The 15,027-nt window shown below is 38.8% G+C and overlaps 1 protein-coding gene across 1 annotated transcript in view; it reads left to right on the top strand.

Moving 5' to 3' along the window:
* Positions 1-15,027, top strand: part of MALRD1 (MAM and LDL receptor class A domain containing 1) — a 690,246-nt gene that overhangs the window by 644,495 nt on the left and 30,724 nt on the right. Inside the window, exons 45-46 of the mRNA XM_063611006.1 lie at positions 3,313-3,392; positions 3,489-3,585. Coding sequence (XP_063467076.1) covers positions 3,313-3,392; positions 3,489-3,585 — 177 coding nt within the window. The remainder of the gene's footprint in view (positions 1-3,312; positions 3,393-3,488; positions 3,586-15,027) is intronic.

The following is a 15,027-nucleotide window of genomic DNA, read 5'->3' on the forward strand; positions in this document are numbered from 1 at the left end:
TTTCCACCTTTATATACTGGGGTGAAGAGGAAAGAAGAAGAGGAAAGAAAAGCAACAGCAACAAAAAGTTTGAACTAAAAATATATATTTATGTATACACATACAATATGATAATTTCTAAAAATAAATGTGTGTGACAGTTATTTGTACAGACATCTGACCTTAAGGAAGTTCGTGACACATTGCTGAGAGAAAAATCTAAATGCAGAGAGAAGTATGTGTTTCTATTACAGGAAACACACATACAAAACTGATATATAGATACCTGTGTGTGTGTGTGTGTGTGTGTGTGTGTATCTGTACGTGTGTGTTTTCTGTGAGAAGGTGAAAGTAGTAGAAGGAGACATACTTTAGTTACCTCGGGAGGATGGAATTGCATATGGGAATGAAGGTTTGTGTTTTAACATACGTCGTGGGTAATTTCCTTGTCACTTCAAGCATATATTATTTTTAATGTAATAAACATCGAGTGACAATTTTACAAGGAAATTTTTCTTCACCATAGAACATTTTCTCTTCACTATAGAAAAATGCACTCCCTTTTGGATTTGAGGCAAATGATGGATAAAGTAATATTGGACACTGGTGAAAAATGAGTCAATTTTTAAAAACAAAGAACGATGTGGAAACCATGTTTCTACCTTATAAAGTCAACAAGATGAATATTGAAAAAAATTATACAATGATATGAAAATAATACAATTTAATTTTGGTTTTGCTTTGGCTTAATGTTTTTGGTTTCTTATCAAAGTTACCCATGTTCCTGGTATCTCATTATTTCTTGACATTCATCATTTTATCCCATGACAGTTCTGTGATTTTACAAGGAAAATTGTTACACAGGAGGGGATAATTTGGGAATTTTAGTGTGGAGATTGCAATTTTTTCTTCAAGTAGCAATATATCCATTTATATTCAGACTTACTGGCTAAAATTTTTGGAATCATAGATTTCACCATGTAAGTTTAAAATCTCAGTAATCTCTACTCCCATTTGAAAATTTACTGAAATCTATTAAAATTATAGAAGGTAAATTCTCTTGAAAACATGTATGGAAATCATTTTGTTTCAAGATGGCAGGCTGATACACACACAAAAAAAACTGAAGTGGAAATTTTTTGCGGGTAGTGTATTCATTTTCCTCTAAAATCGTTTTTTATAACAGTTTGTTATGTAAATACACAACAAATAAAGATACAAATAAATCATACTTATTAAATTCAAGTTTTCCTTGGCCAAAAATAACTAAAATTCAATGTATTTTGAAACTACTTTTGACCCTTACAGTAGTTTATTTCCTATTATTTTCTCATGTTAACTGTTAGGATGATATTACTTTAATTTGTTCTATAGCATAACTGTTCTGTGGAAAATCAGTCAATCAATTAGTAGTATATATTTCCATAGCTATTGGAGGGAAGATCCCTATGAAGATTCCAATTCTTTTGTTTTATTTAGAAACATACATAATAAAACTTCTAACACTAGAATGGGCAGGTCTTTACAAAGTTCCGAATTGGAGAATATCCTGGGCCTCTAAATGGAGGATAAGATTTATTTTCCACCAAATCTTTCTGTTGTTTTTATTTTTATAGGCAAACTTTTGTCAATATAAGAGCAAATTTTCTATCTTTATTTTTTGTTTTATCCCTCATTCTATGTGTATTTTCTGTAAAATTAACATAAGAATTATTTCAGTCTAGTTGAACTCTCCATAGAACTGTCACAAGGCCACTCAGTACTCTATTTATTCATCACCAGGTTTTATATATAAATATAAATATATTTAGATAAATAGGCAATATAGATAATAGATGGATAGAAGATAGAATGAAAGAATTATAGGTAGGTAGGTAGATAGACAGACAGACAGCATTCATATTCTTTCTCCATATGTCTTGGGTTTCTCCATTATTTTTTAACTGATAATCCAAGACAGTTTTCCACTAAAATTTTTCAATAGGCACATTCAAATGTGTACTATTTGTCCAAGATGATTACTGTAGCCCTGTTGCCAGGAAAGTGGCACTTTCAACATTTAAAGGAATTGAATTAACTCAGAGTGAAAATGTATCCCCATCTCTAGATCGTACCAGTGTGTGCACGTGTGAAAGATTGACAAGTAGGATTCACAAGGTCAAATGAGGACTGACAAGGAATACATCTTAAGGATTGTGAGGGAAAAAAACAAATACCCCAATCTCTCACAATTCTAATTTATTTTAATTTGAATTGCAGAAACGTTAAAACAATGAAATTGTCTTCCATTTCTACTTTTAAAATAATATTTGCTAAAGAAAGAAAGGCATTCTGATAGGCCTCCATGAACTTCTAAGCTTTTTATATTTAAAGAAGCTGATTGCTTTCGTGAAGGAATTACTTTTGAGCATACAAATTTTCAAATTTTAAAGAGATTAAGTGAAAATTCAATACGTTGTGCTGAAGAAGCATTGCTTCTAACACTCAGTTTTTATACACTCATTCGAAAGCTACATTTTCATCCTATTTTGTAGCACGTACTGTGAAGTTGGCAGGAAATTTGACCAAACCCTTCATAATTTGTATCCTGTTACTGCTGTTAAACAAGTGTGTGTACATGAACTTTCAGATACTACCAGAACAATTTCAATACATTTACTGCTTAGCAATAAACCTTACCCCTTAGAGGCAGAAAATACTATTTCATTCTTAACTTTCTCAAGACCATCCGAACCAGTGTTAAAAGTTTCATCATGTACATCCCTAAATAAAACAAAGGTGATGGAACCCTAGTAAGTGTCTGAGATTTTACTAGTACATCAAATGAGATTACTAACCTGTTTCCAAATCTAAACGCTTGAAGGATTATCCCTTTGTAATGAGAAATAAATGTGTTCTCTGGTTTGTATTTATGGTAATGTAAAATTTGAATCTGCTCCATTGGTACTCTGAAATGACTTGAATCTCTTCACTATAGAAAAATGCGCCGCCTTTTGGATTTGAGGCAAATGATGCATAAAGTAAAGTAATGTTTGACACTGGTGAAAAATAAGTCAATTTTTAAAAACAAGGAAAGATGTGGAAACCATGTTTCTACCTTATAAAGTCAAGAAGATGAATATTTAAGAAAATTATCTTACACAACGATATGAAAATCATACGATTTAATTTTGGTTTTGCTTTGGCTTAATGTTTTTGGTTTTTTATCAAAGTTATCCATGTTCCTAGTATCTCATTATTTATTGACATTCATGATTTTATCCCATGCCAGTTCTGTTCAAATATCTTTTCACTTTCCTTTTTTCCAACTATTTCATTTTATCTCATTTCCAGATGTAGACAAGGATGGAAAGGAAATCGATGCCATATCAAGTTTAATCCTCCTACTACAGATTTCATGTATGCTCAGAATAGTAGGTGACATTATGACTAAAAAAATGGCTTGGTTTGGGGTGGTCTCTAATATATTTCACTGCATATTTATCTTTTTCTTTGGTTTAAAATTCCAGGTATATGGACTATCCTGGGTATTGGATTAGCATTCCTGATGACTCATATCACAGTTGCAGTCTTGTGTTTTCTTGCAAACAGAAAAGTACCAATAAGGTAAGTGATGCCTTTAGTTGCTAAATGAAATATACCGTAGCAAAAACATTTTCTGCAATATTTCCTTTGCTATTTTTTTCTTTCACTCCACATTATATGCAGGAAACTTTAGTATTTTGCTGCTTTATGGATTTATTTATCTGGGCAGACAGGAGGAGCTACCTAACAAGAATTGCTCTTCTTTTTTTAGTATAAAGCCTGAAGTTTACTTTTCGGATTATGTTAGGAGCCTTTTTGAGGGCATATATATATATAAAATGTATATATATATATATGAAATTTATATATATATGAAGTTTACATATATATATATGAAGTTTATTATATATATATGAAGTTTGTGTATGTATATATATGTATATATGTGAAATTTCATCCCTGGGCTGCAAGGCTGGTTCAACATATGCAAATCAATAAACGTAATCCAGCATATAAACAGAACCAAAGACAAAAACCACATGATTATCTCAATAGATGCAGAAAAGGCCTTCGATAAAATTCAACAGCCCTTCATGCTAAAAACTCTCAATAAATTAGGTATAGATGGGACGTATCTCAAAATAATAAGAGCTATTTATGACAAACCCACAGCCAATATCATACTGAATGGGCAAAAACTGGAAGCATTCCTTTTGAAAACTGGCACAAGACAGGGATGCCCTCTCTCACCACTCCTATTCAACATAGTGTTGGAAGTTCTGGCCAGGGCAATCAGGCAGGAGAAGGAAATAAAGGGTATTCAATTAGGAAAAGAGGAAGTCAAACTGTCCCTGTTTGCAGATGACATGATTTTATATCTAGAAAACCCCATCGTCTCAGCCCAAAATCTCCTCAAGCTGATAAGCAACTTCAGCAAAGTCTCAGGATACAAAATCAATGTACAAAAATCACAAGCATTCTTGTACACCAATCACAGACAAACAGAGAGCCAAATCATGAGTGAACTCACATTCACAATTGCTTCAAAGAGAATAAAATACCTAGGAATCCAACTTACAAGGGACATGAAGGACCTCTTCAAGGAGAACTACAAACCACTGCTCAATTAAATAAAAGAGGATACAAACAAATGGAAGAACATTCCATGCTCATGGATAGGAAGAATCAGTATCATGAAAATGGCCATACTGCCCAAGGTAATTTATAGATTCAATGCCATCCCCATCAAGCAACCAATGACTTTCTTCACAGAATTTGAAAAAACTACTTTAAAGTTCATATGGAACCAAAAAAGAGCCCGCATTGCCAAGTCAATCCCAAGCCAAAAGAACAAAGCTGGAGGCATTGCGCTACCTGATTTCAAACTATACTATAAGGCTACAGTAACCAAAACAGCATGCTACTGGTACCAAAACAGAGATATCGACCAATGGAACAGAACAGAGCCCTCATAAATAATACCACACATCTACAACTATCTGATCTTTGACAAACCTGACAAAAACAAGAAATGGGGAAACAATTCCCTATTTAACAAAAAACGATTCCCTGTTTAACAAACGGTGCTGGGAAAACTGGCTAGCCATATGTAGAAAGCTGAAACTGGATCCCTTCCTTACACCTTATACAAAAATTAATTCAAGATGGATTAAAGACTTAAGTGTTAGACCTAAAACCATAAAAACTCTAGAAGAAAACCTAGGCAATACCATTCAGGACATAGGCCTGGGCAAGGACCTTTCATGTCTAAAACACCAAAAGCAATGGCAACAAAAGCCAAAATTGATAAATGGGATCTAATTAAACTAAAGAGCTTCTGCACAGCAAAAGAAACCACCATCAGAGTGAACAAGCAACCTACAGAATGGGAGAAAATTTTTGCCATCTACTCATCTGACAAAGGGCTAATATCCAGAATCTACAAAGAACTCAAACAAATTTACAAGAAAAAAATAAACAACCCCATCAAAAGTGGGAAAAGGATATGAACAGACACTTCTCAAAAGAAGACATTTATGCAGCCAAAAGACACATGAAAAAATGCTCATCATCACTGGCCATCAGAGAAATGCAAATCAAAACCACAATGAGATACCATCTCACACCAGTTAGAATGGCCATCATTAAAAAGTCAGGAAACGGCCAGGCGCGGTGGCTCACGCTTGTAATCCCAGCACTTTGGGAGGCCGAGGCGGGCGGATCACGAGGTCAGGAGATCGAGACCACGGTGAAACCCCGTCTCTACTAAAAAATACAAAAAATTAGCCGGGCGTGGTGGCGGGCACCTGTAGTCCCAGCTACTCGGAGAGGCTGAGGCAGGAGAATGGCGTGAACCCAGGAGGCGGAGCTTGCAGTGAGCCGAGATTGCGCCACTGCACTCCAGCCTGGGCGACAGAGTGAGACTCCGTCTCAAAAAAAAAAAAAAAAAAAAAAAGTCAGGAAACAACAGGTGCTGGAGAGGATGTGGAGAAATAGGAACACTTTTACACTGTTGGTGGGACTGTACACTAGTTCAACCATTGTGGAAGACAGTGTGGCGATTCCTCAAGGATCTAAAACTAGAAATACCATTTGACCCAGCAATCCCATTACTGGGTATATACCCAAAGGAATATAAATCATGCTGCTATAAAGACACATGCACACGTATGTTTATTGCGGCACTATTCACAATATCAAAGACTTGGAACCAATCCAGATGTCCAACAATGATAGACTGGATTAAGAAAATGTGGCAATATACACCATGGAATACTATGCAGCCATGACCCATCATTCTCAGCAAATTATCGCAAGGACAAAAAACCAAACACCGCATGTTCTCACTCATAGGTGGGAATTGAACAATGAGAACACTTGGACAGGGAAAGGGTAGCATCACACACTGGTGCCTGTTGTGGGCTGGGGGTAGTGGGGAGGGATAGCATTAGGAGATATACCTAATGTAAATGACGAGTTAATGGGTGCAGCACACCAACATGGCACATGTATACATATGTAACAAACCTGCAGGATGTGCACATGTACCCTAGAACTTAAAGTATAATAAAAAAAATATGAAATATATATACACATTACCCACAGACTAAAAAGAGATGAGGGGCTAGATTTGCCATTACTGGTGGCGCCTAAGGAAGATAGCAGAACGGCAAAGGAAATTCTTTCTTCACCTACACGGTGTATTAGCCTGTTCACACACTGCTAATGAAGACATAACAAGACTGCGTAATTTATAAAGGAAAGAAGTTTAATGGACTCACAGTTTCATATGGCCGGGGAGGCCTCACAATCATGGTAGAAGGCAAAAGAGAAGCAAAGCCTGTTTTTCTTTCTTTTTTTTTTTTTTTTTTTGAGACGGAGTCTCACCCTGTTGCATGCAGTGGCACAATCTCAGCTCACTGCAACCTCCACCTCCTGGGTTCAAGTGATTCTTCTGCCTCAGCCTCCCGAGTAGCTGGGATTACAGGCACCTGCCACCATGCGTGGCTAAATTTTTTTTATTATTTTTGGTAGAGACAGGGTTTCACCATCTTGACCACGCTGGTCTCAAACTCCTGACCTCGTAATCCACCCACCTCAGCCTCCCAAAGTGCTGGGATTACAGGCATGATCCACTGTGCCAGGCCGCCAAAGGTGTGTCTTTCATGGCAGCAGGCAAGAGAGCTTGTGTAGGGGAACTCCCCTTTATAAAACCATTAGATCTTGTGAGATGTATTCACTATCATGAGAACAGCATGGGAAAAACTCACCCCCATGATTCAATTACCTTCCACCAAGTCACTCCAATGACACATGAGAATTATTGCAATTTAAGGTGAGATTTGGGTGGAGACACAGCTAAACCATATCACATAGGGAGGCAGGACTCCTGGCACTAATGTTTTAGCCCAAGCATCCCATGTACTGAGCATATGCAAAACAGGGACTAAGAGCTGCTGCATCTGCATGAAGGAACTCTGCAGGCTGGGCTCGTGTAAGACTCAAAGACCCTGACAATCAACAGCACCACTAAGGGTCCTGGATCTTTTCTACCCATTACCCATTTTCTCATTCCTAGTATGGGTTCCAAGTAATCCAGGTAATGAATGTGATTGGCTTTCATGAACTCAGCAAGATAAGGGCTCACTAAAAGATTTAATAACATTTTTAGAAATTAAAGAAATACGTCATATCTTGAACACCTGAGTTTGTGGTCAGAAATTCAGGTCTGCTGCAACACCAAACATGTCACAGAGCAAAGGATAATTCACTGTTTTCCTTGATGTCAAATTGTACATCCCGCCTGATTAATTCTCTTCAGATCTCCAGCCTGCAATCATGTGAATAAGCAGACAGCTATCTTGATAACAGCAATTATAGCAAGGTTATTATAGAACTATGGTGTTCATTAGAAAAAAAAGTGATATTTTTAATCTATTAAGACTATCTTGGTCCGGGCGCAGTGGCTCGTAACTGTAATCCCAGCACTTTGGGAGGCCAAGACGGGCAGATCACCTGAGGTCGGGAGTTCAAAACCAGCCTGGCCAACATGAGGAAACCCCATCTCTGCCCAAAATTTAAAAAAAAATAAAATTAGCCTAGTATGGTGGCATATGCCTGTAATCCCAGCTGCTTGGGAGACTGAGACAGTAGAATCATTTGAACCTGGGAGGCAGAGGTTGCAGTGAGCTGAGGTCACACCACCACACTCCAACCTGGGTGACAAAGTGAGACTCCAGAAAAAAAAAAAAAAGACTATCTTATTCATTATTAATTCTTTAATTAGTTTTTATGAGCCTACAATTCTATGCTAGACAATGTGAACACAAACATGAATGAGAAGCAGTCTAGACTTTAAGAACTTTGTAATCTAGGGAAAGAAGCAGATACATAAACCACTAGGTGAAATACTAGTTGTATGCTGAATACACACGTGTATTTGTCTGGCTTCTCCAGAAAAACACACAAAAAAATAGGATATAGAGATAGAGACAGAGACAGACAGAGAAAGAGAGAGAGGGATTTAAGGAGTTGTCTCATGCAGTTGTGGGGAGTGGCAAGCTTGAAACCTGTAAGGCAGACCAGCAGATTAGAAATCCAAGTAAGAGTTGATGGTCCAGTCTGAGTCTAAAATCTGCAGGGCAAACCACCAGGCAGGAAACTCTGACAGAGTGTTTGCATCTCAGTCTTGAGGCAGAACCCTTTCTTCATAAGGAAATCCCAGTCTGCGCTTGAGGTCCCCGCCCCCATCCCTGTTGTGGAGGGCCATCTGCCTTAATTAAAGTCAACTGCTTATAAAGCTTAATCACGTCTGAAAACTACCTCCACAGCAACCTCTAGACTAGTGTCTGACCAAACAATCGGACATCATAGCCTAGCCAAGTTGGCACAAAAAGTTTACTTTCATAATATATAAGCAAGCTGTCATTTTCACACCCCCAGCAAAAGCGTTCCAAAAGAATTCTAAATTTCAGTTTCTCCAGATTCATGTTGAAGCCTATCATATGGAAGTTATTGAGAGGACCCTTGGGCAAGTATTGGTGGCACTATGCCACAGCCCAACAGAGCCACCTCTCTTGCTCTCTTCTATTTCTCTCATTTTCTTTAATTTTACGTGTTCCTTTCTCTTTGCTTCTTACCTTCTTTCTTTGCCAGACTCTACTCCTATTTACGCTTTCCCTCTTTCTTTGTCCATCTTCTCTTAACCTCAATTTTTTTTCTGTCTCCCTGTTTTTTCAAGTATTTTCTTCCAGTAACTTATTTAGATTCCCCAGGGTTTGCCTCTCCATCCACTTTTCTTCCTCCTTTACACATTCTCCATAGCTGTCATTCATTTACAAGGTTTTAAGTGGCATCTAGGTGTAAATGCCTTCAAGTCAGGTCTCTCTCTTACTGAAATATTTTTCCAAGCTCCAGATCCATACTATGCTTTCAACCATTTGTTAGACTTTCCAGCTGAATATTTCTCTAACTACTTTGACCTTAACATATGAGATATTAGTGCTTATAATTTCTATATCCTGGAATCTACCTTTGCAGCCTGAGGTATAAAGGGTAGCATCATTATTTGAGGTGTAAAGCTTAGATATAGTCGTTTTTATTGTCTTACCAAACACATAAGAACTCTAATAGTATCAATCCCTCATACACAAGCATCACAAGGAATTGAGTAAAATTGGCTACACCCCTCAAATAAGAGGTCCAAGTAACACATCTTCTATAAACTACCAAAGACTACTAATAATTGGGGTCAGACACAAATCCCTGAGGCTCAGAAAAGGAAGCAGAACCATCTCTGTTGAAACATATCTTTCCTCTTCCCATTCTATACTAGGAGACAACTGGAAAGAAAGGAGGATGAGAGTTTTTGAAGTTATTGTCTTTGGAATAGTGCGGTATCTTTGGTGAGAAGTTTTTCCTCTTTCCTGGGAGAAGAAATGGGGAAGGAGAGGAAGATACCATCACCAGCACTACCCAAAACCGGTGATGGAAAGGCTCCAAAAGAACCACTAGTTTAGATTGATGATGCCTAGAAAACAGGCGCAAAATCTACAAAAATCTCCTGGAGCTGCGTCAGAGAGAGTACAGTGTAAAGAACATTTCTAGGAGTGTAAAGACAATTTTTGGCTTAATGTTTTGAAAGTAGATGGCCACTAGAGTATTCTGTCCCAGCAAGTCTTAAAAAGACTGTGGTATGGAATACTCTGTAGCCATAAAAATAAATGAGTTCATGCCCATTGCAGGGATGTGGATGAAGCTGGAAACCATCATTCTTAGCAAACTAACACAGGAACAGAAAACCAAACACCGCATGTTCTCACCATAAGTGGGAGTTGAACAATGAGAAGACATGGACGCAGGGAGGGGAACATCACACACCAGGGCCTGTTGGGGGATCGGGGGAAAGGGGAGGGAGAGCATTAGGACAAATACCTAATGCCTGCAAGGCTTAAAACCTAGATGACGGGTTGATGGGTGCAGCAAACCACCATGGCACATGTATACCTGTGTAAAAAACCTGCACGTTCTGCAGATGTAACCCAGAACTTAAAGTTTGATTATAATAATAATAATAATAAAGACCATGGCGTAATATGTACCTGGGAAGGCAGAAAATTGTACTGTGGGGAAAGGAGGGAAAGGAGGGAGGGAGGAAATTGTACTGTGTCTCAGTTATGCAGATCCACGGAAGTTGTGGAAGCTGGAGTTTACTTTCAGTCCATTTGAGGAAACATGGAAAATAGAGATAAATTGGAACTGTAGGATTGTTCAGGCAGTGCTCATTCAGGTGAGGTGATGCTGCTCTTCCTGGAGAGGGCAGTAGGGGCAGGGTTGGGCTGAAGGTAGACACAGCTACCTTTCCTTTAAAAGGTGTATTGGGCTATTGTTGCATCACTACAAAGACATACCTGAAACTGGGTCATTTATTTAAAAAGATGTTTAATTGGCTCACGGTTCTGCAGGCTATATAGGAAGCATAGCACCAGCATCTGCTTCTGGGGAGGCATCAGGAGGCTTTTACTCATGGCAGAAGGCAAGGCGGGAGCTTGCACGTCACATGGTGAAAACAGGAGCAGGAGAGAGAGAGTAGGGGGGAAGTGCCACACACTTTTAAACGACCAGATCTGGTGAGACCTCACTCAGTACAGTAAGAACAGCACCAAGTCATGAGGGATCTGCTCCCATAACACAAACACCTCCCACCAGGCCCCACCTCCAACACTGGGGATTACAATTCAACATGAGGTTTGAGTGGCAACAAATAACCAAACTATTAGTGTACCATAGTATATCAAAAGACATCCAATGATAGAAGGGTCCCAAGTGAAATTGATTTAGACACACACACACACACACATGAAATCATTACACTGTCACCATGAAGGCCACAACAATAGAAAAGTCAAGCCAAAAAGTCAGAACTACATTAACCCACTGCAATAGAAGACACCTCCCTACCATTGACAAGTAACAAGTTACCAAACAAGTTTGCAGCCTCTGTTTCCATCTCTTCTCTGTGTCTACACCTTACAGCTAAGCCTTGACGAAAGAGAGGGGCATGCTTCAGAGCCAAAACATAACCTTCCCCATTTTCCTTGCTCGAGGCAGCAGCCTTGTACAAATCTGCAGCCTGCCATGAGGAAAGGGTAGGCATCAAATAGAGGCTGGAATTTGGTTTTATTTGGCAGCCTTAAAGTGGATTGGACTAAGTTTTAATCATTAAAAGTGACCATAAATTTATGAAATTTGCCCAAGATAGATGAACTGGACCAGGAAGGAAGGAGGTTGATAAAATATGAGAGAAATGAGTAATTGCAAAAAAATAGGAGCACTTTCATATTTTTAAACTACCTTGTTGTGATACTCGATCTATGAGTGACTCAAGTCTTCGTCTCTAGTACCTAATAGAAGTGGGTTAGGTCCAAGATAATATCTGTCTCTAACCCTCTGATTACCCTCTCATTGTCATTTTCCCTTTCCTTCATGCCTTCTCTTCTAATTTCCCTAGTCTCCAAACAAAGGACTTTTTTCCCTGTGACTGCCAAAAACAATTATCACCCAAGACTTTTGTTAGTCTTAGTGACCTTTGAGTCATTTGATCCACACCTGCTCTTAGGACCAAGATAATGAAGTTCTTACAGGTTGCACTCAAGAGAAGGATTCCCTCAGGCTGGGTGCAGTGGCTCATACCTGTAATCCCAACACTTTGGGAGGCCAAGGTGAGGGATCTTTAGCTCAAGACTACTGTGGGCAACATAGCAAAACCCCATCTCTACAAAAAAATACAAAAATTAGCCAGGCATGGTGATACATGCCTGTAGTCCCAGCTATTCCAGAGGCAGAGGTGAGTGGATTGCTTGAGCCTGGGAGGTCAAGGCTGCAATGAGCTGTGATTGTGCCACTGCAGCCTGGGTGACAAAGCAAGACCCTGTCTCTCTAAAAATAAAATAAAATAAATTAAAAAGAGAGAAAGAGAGAGAGAAGGAGTCCCTCAAAGGAAGCAGACCAGCCCAGCAGGTGGCTAGGCAGACCCAAATGTTCACCCTCCTCAAGGTCTTCAGATCCTTACTCTCAGGCCTCAGTGACCTCATAAGTGGATGTGGCCCAGATAGTTCTAGGGAATCATTTTGCAGATGCTCAAATGTCATATATTCTCTTCTGAAAGGGATCTGATTGAGGAAGGTGCACCAGCCTGCTGTGCCCTCTTTGTCATTTCCTCTTTCTCAAATATCCTTTTCCTTATCTCCAAACTGGGTTGGGTGATGGAGGAATATGCCCTGGAAGAAGGGAGGAGAGGGACAGTCAGAGACTGAAGCACCCAAAAAGGAAACTTAAGTAGCAAAAGATGAGATTTGAGACAAACAATATGGAAAAAGGAGCAGGAGATAAACCTTTACCAAGTTTCTGTATTTCCCTTCCCTTCCCTTTCCTCTCCTCCCCTTCCCCTTCCCCTCCCCTCCCCCTCCCTCTCCCTTTCCCCTTCCCCTCCCCTCCGCTTCTCTTCTTCTCCCTCCCCTTTTTCCTCCTTCTTCTTTTCTCTTTCTCTTCTCCATCCCTCACCTTCTCCCTTCTCTCTCCTCCCTTCTCCCTCTTCTTCCTTTCTCTTCTCACCCCTTAGAATTAGAAATCACAATCAATAGAGATGATTGTGCTAGGACATTTTTTAACATTTCTATTTGAGTTGGACAATAAAGTTAAACTTCTCAAAAGAAAATTCTGATTTCATTGACTGGACAGACAGCCCAACTGGCTTTGTCCTTTAGATTAAATGAAAGACAATTTCTGTAGTTTTAAGGAGCTCAATTTACATCTTCAGAATTTCCTGCTATTACATTTAAAGCACATCTACAACATAAAATATGTTAGAAATGTAAATGTATAGCAAAAGTCTTAGATATGAACTTAAAGATGCAAAAGGAGATGCATAGCTTTTCAAAATTATTTTAGGAAATATTCAAGTGATAATGTTCAAAAACCACTACAGCAAGTTTAATTTTTCACTGTTCCCATTCTTCCACACCCTACTCTTGGGAAAAGTCTCACTATTCCCAAAAAGCATATGACTATTCATGCCCTCTGCCTGGCAGAGCTATTCAACCGCATATATATTTGATACCAGGCAAATATTTCCTGCCATCCTGTCAGGGTGAGTCACTCAGAATGCTGTCCTCAGCAACAATGTTATAGCAATGATGACATCATGTTGTAACAGCTATTTCCATATTAATCCTTATTTTTATATTTCTGGTATCTGGGATCGTATGCATAATTTGTATCCAATGTATGATTGCTGAAGATTATCTAGACTTTATTTAAGATTATCTACTTGAAGGCATCACCAAAAAACCATTGCTTATATCCATTGATTACATCCACATAATGATATTACAAGTTAAACCTCAAGATCAGTCTTTTTGCGTGAAATCATTTAAGCCCTAAAGTAAGTTAAAATGTTTGGGCAAGAGATGGCTAAATGAAATAACGTGGCTCACCTTGAAAATAATGCCCAAACCTTGAGATACACAGAACTTCATGTAAGCAGGAAACCATCACCCTCTCAAAATTAACCTTAACCTTAAGATTTTTCATTAGATTTTGTACGAAGAATCTTTGGCATAAGAGGACTTCAATAACTGGAAGTAAAATTTTTGTATTGCTTTTTAAAAACATGGAGTGGAGCATGGTGTGCTCAGACAAAGCTAAGCACAGGAACAAGCCTCTTAAAATTGTTAGAGATTTGATTTCCTGGATTTTATTATACATTCTGTGACTCTTCTGTTAGCTACTTGCCATCTAATGTGTTAGTGAGGACACTTTCATTACAGGGGAAAAAAAGCAACCAAGATGATTTGATCAAAATAAAGAATTTAGGGTAAAGACACAGGATGTCTCACAGAGCTCAAGGGTGGGAATGAATGAGTGGGGCCTCAGAAAGGCCTGAGCTAGAGGAATTCTTCATCTGCCTCTCATCTCTGTTTCTTTTTGCTTGTCTATTTTGATTTTCTCTCTGCAGGTATATTTCCTCTGCTTCCTGTCCCTGTAACAAAATAGTGTTGCCTAGAGGATGATTGTATATGGGGCAAGGGCCACAGCACACCATAGCTACAGGGAAACATACCAAGGCACTCTTGTGGCGGGGACGGGCCAAAAAAGAAGTCATCATGAAAGAACTCTGAAAGCTGTCTTCTACATCTATCCTTATGGTTTAAAATACTCCAGATTCTCATTCATGACACCTTCAAGGAAGCAGGAAATATAGCAGCCTTCAAGAGTTCATAGTAAAAGAAGAAACATGAAATCATCAAATCTGTATCTATAAATCAAGATTAAAGGGTACAAATAGGTCTGGTACAGTGGCTTACATCGGTAATCCCAGCACATTGGGAGGTCAAGGCAGGTGGATCACTTGTGGTCAGGAGTTCAAAACCAGCCTGGCCAACATGGCAAAACCTTATCTCTACTAAAAATACAAAAATTAGCCAGGGGTGGTGGCAGGTCCCTGTAATCCCAGCTACTCAGAAG

This window comes from Symphalangus syndactylus, chromosome 10 (assembly GCF_028878055.3).
Source record: "Symphalangus syndactylus isolate Jambi chromosome 10, NHGRI_mSymSyn1-v2.1_pri, whole genome shotgun sequence".
NCBI classification, from domain to species: domain Eukaryota; kingdom Metazoa; phylum Chordata; class Mammalia; order Primates; family Hylobatidae; genus Symphalangus; species Symphalangus syndactylus.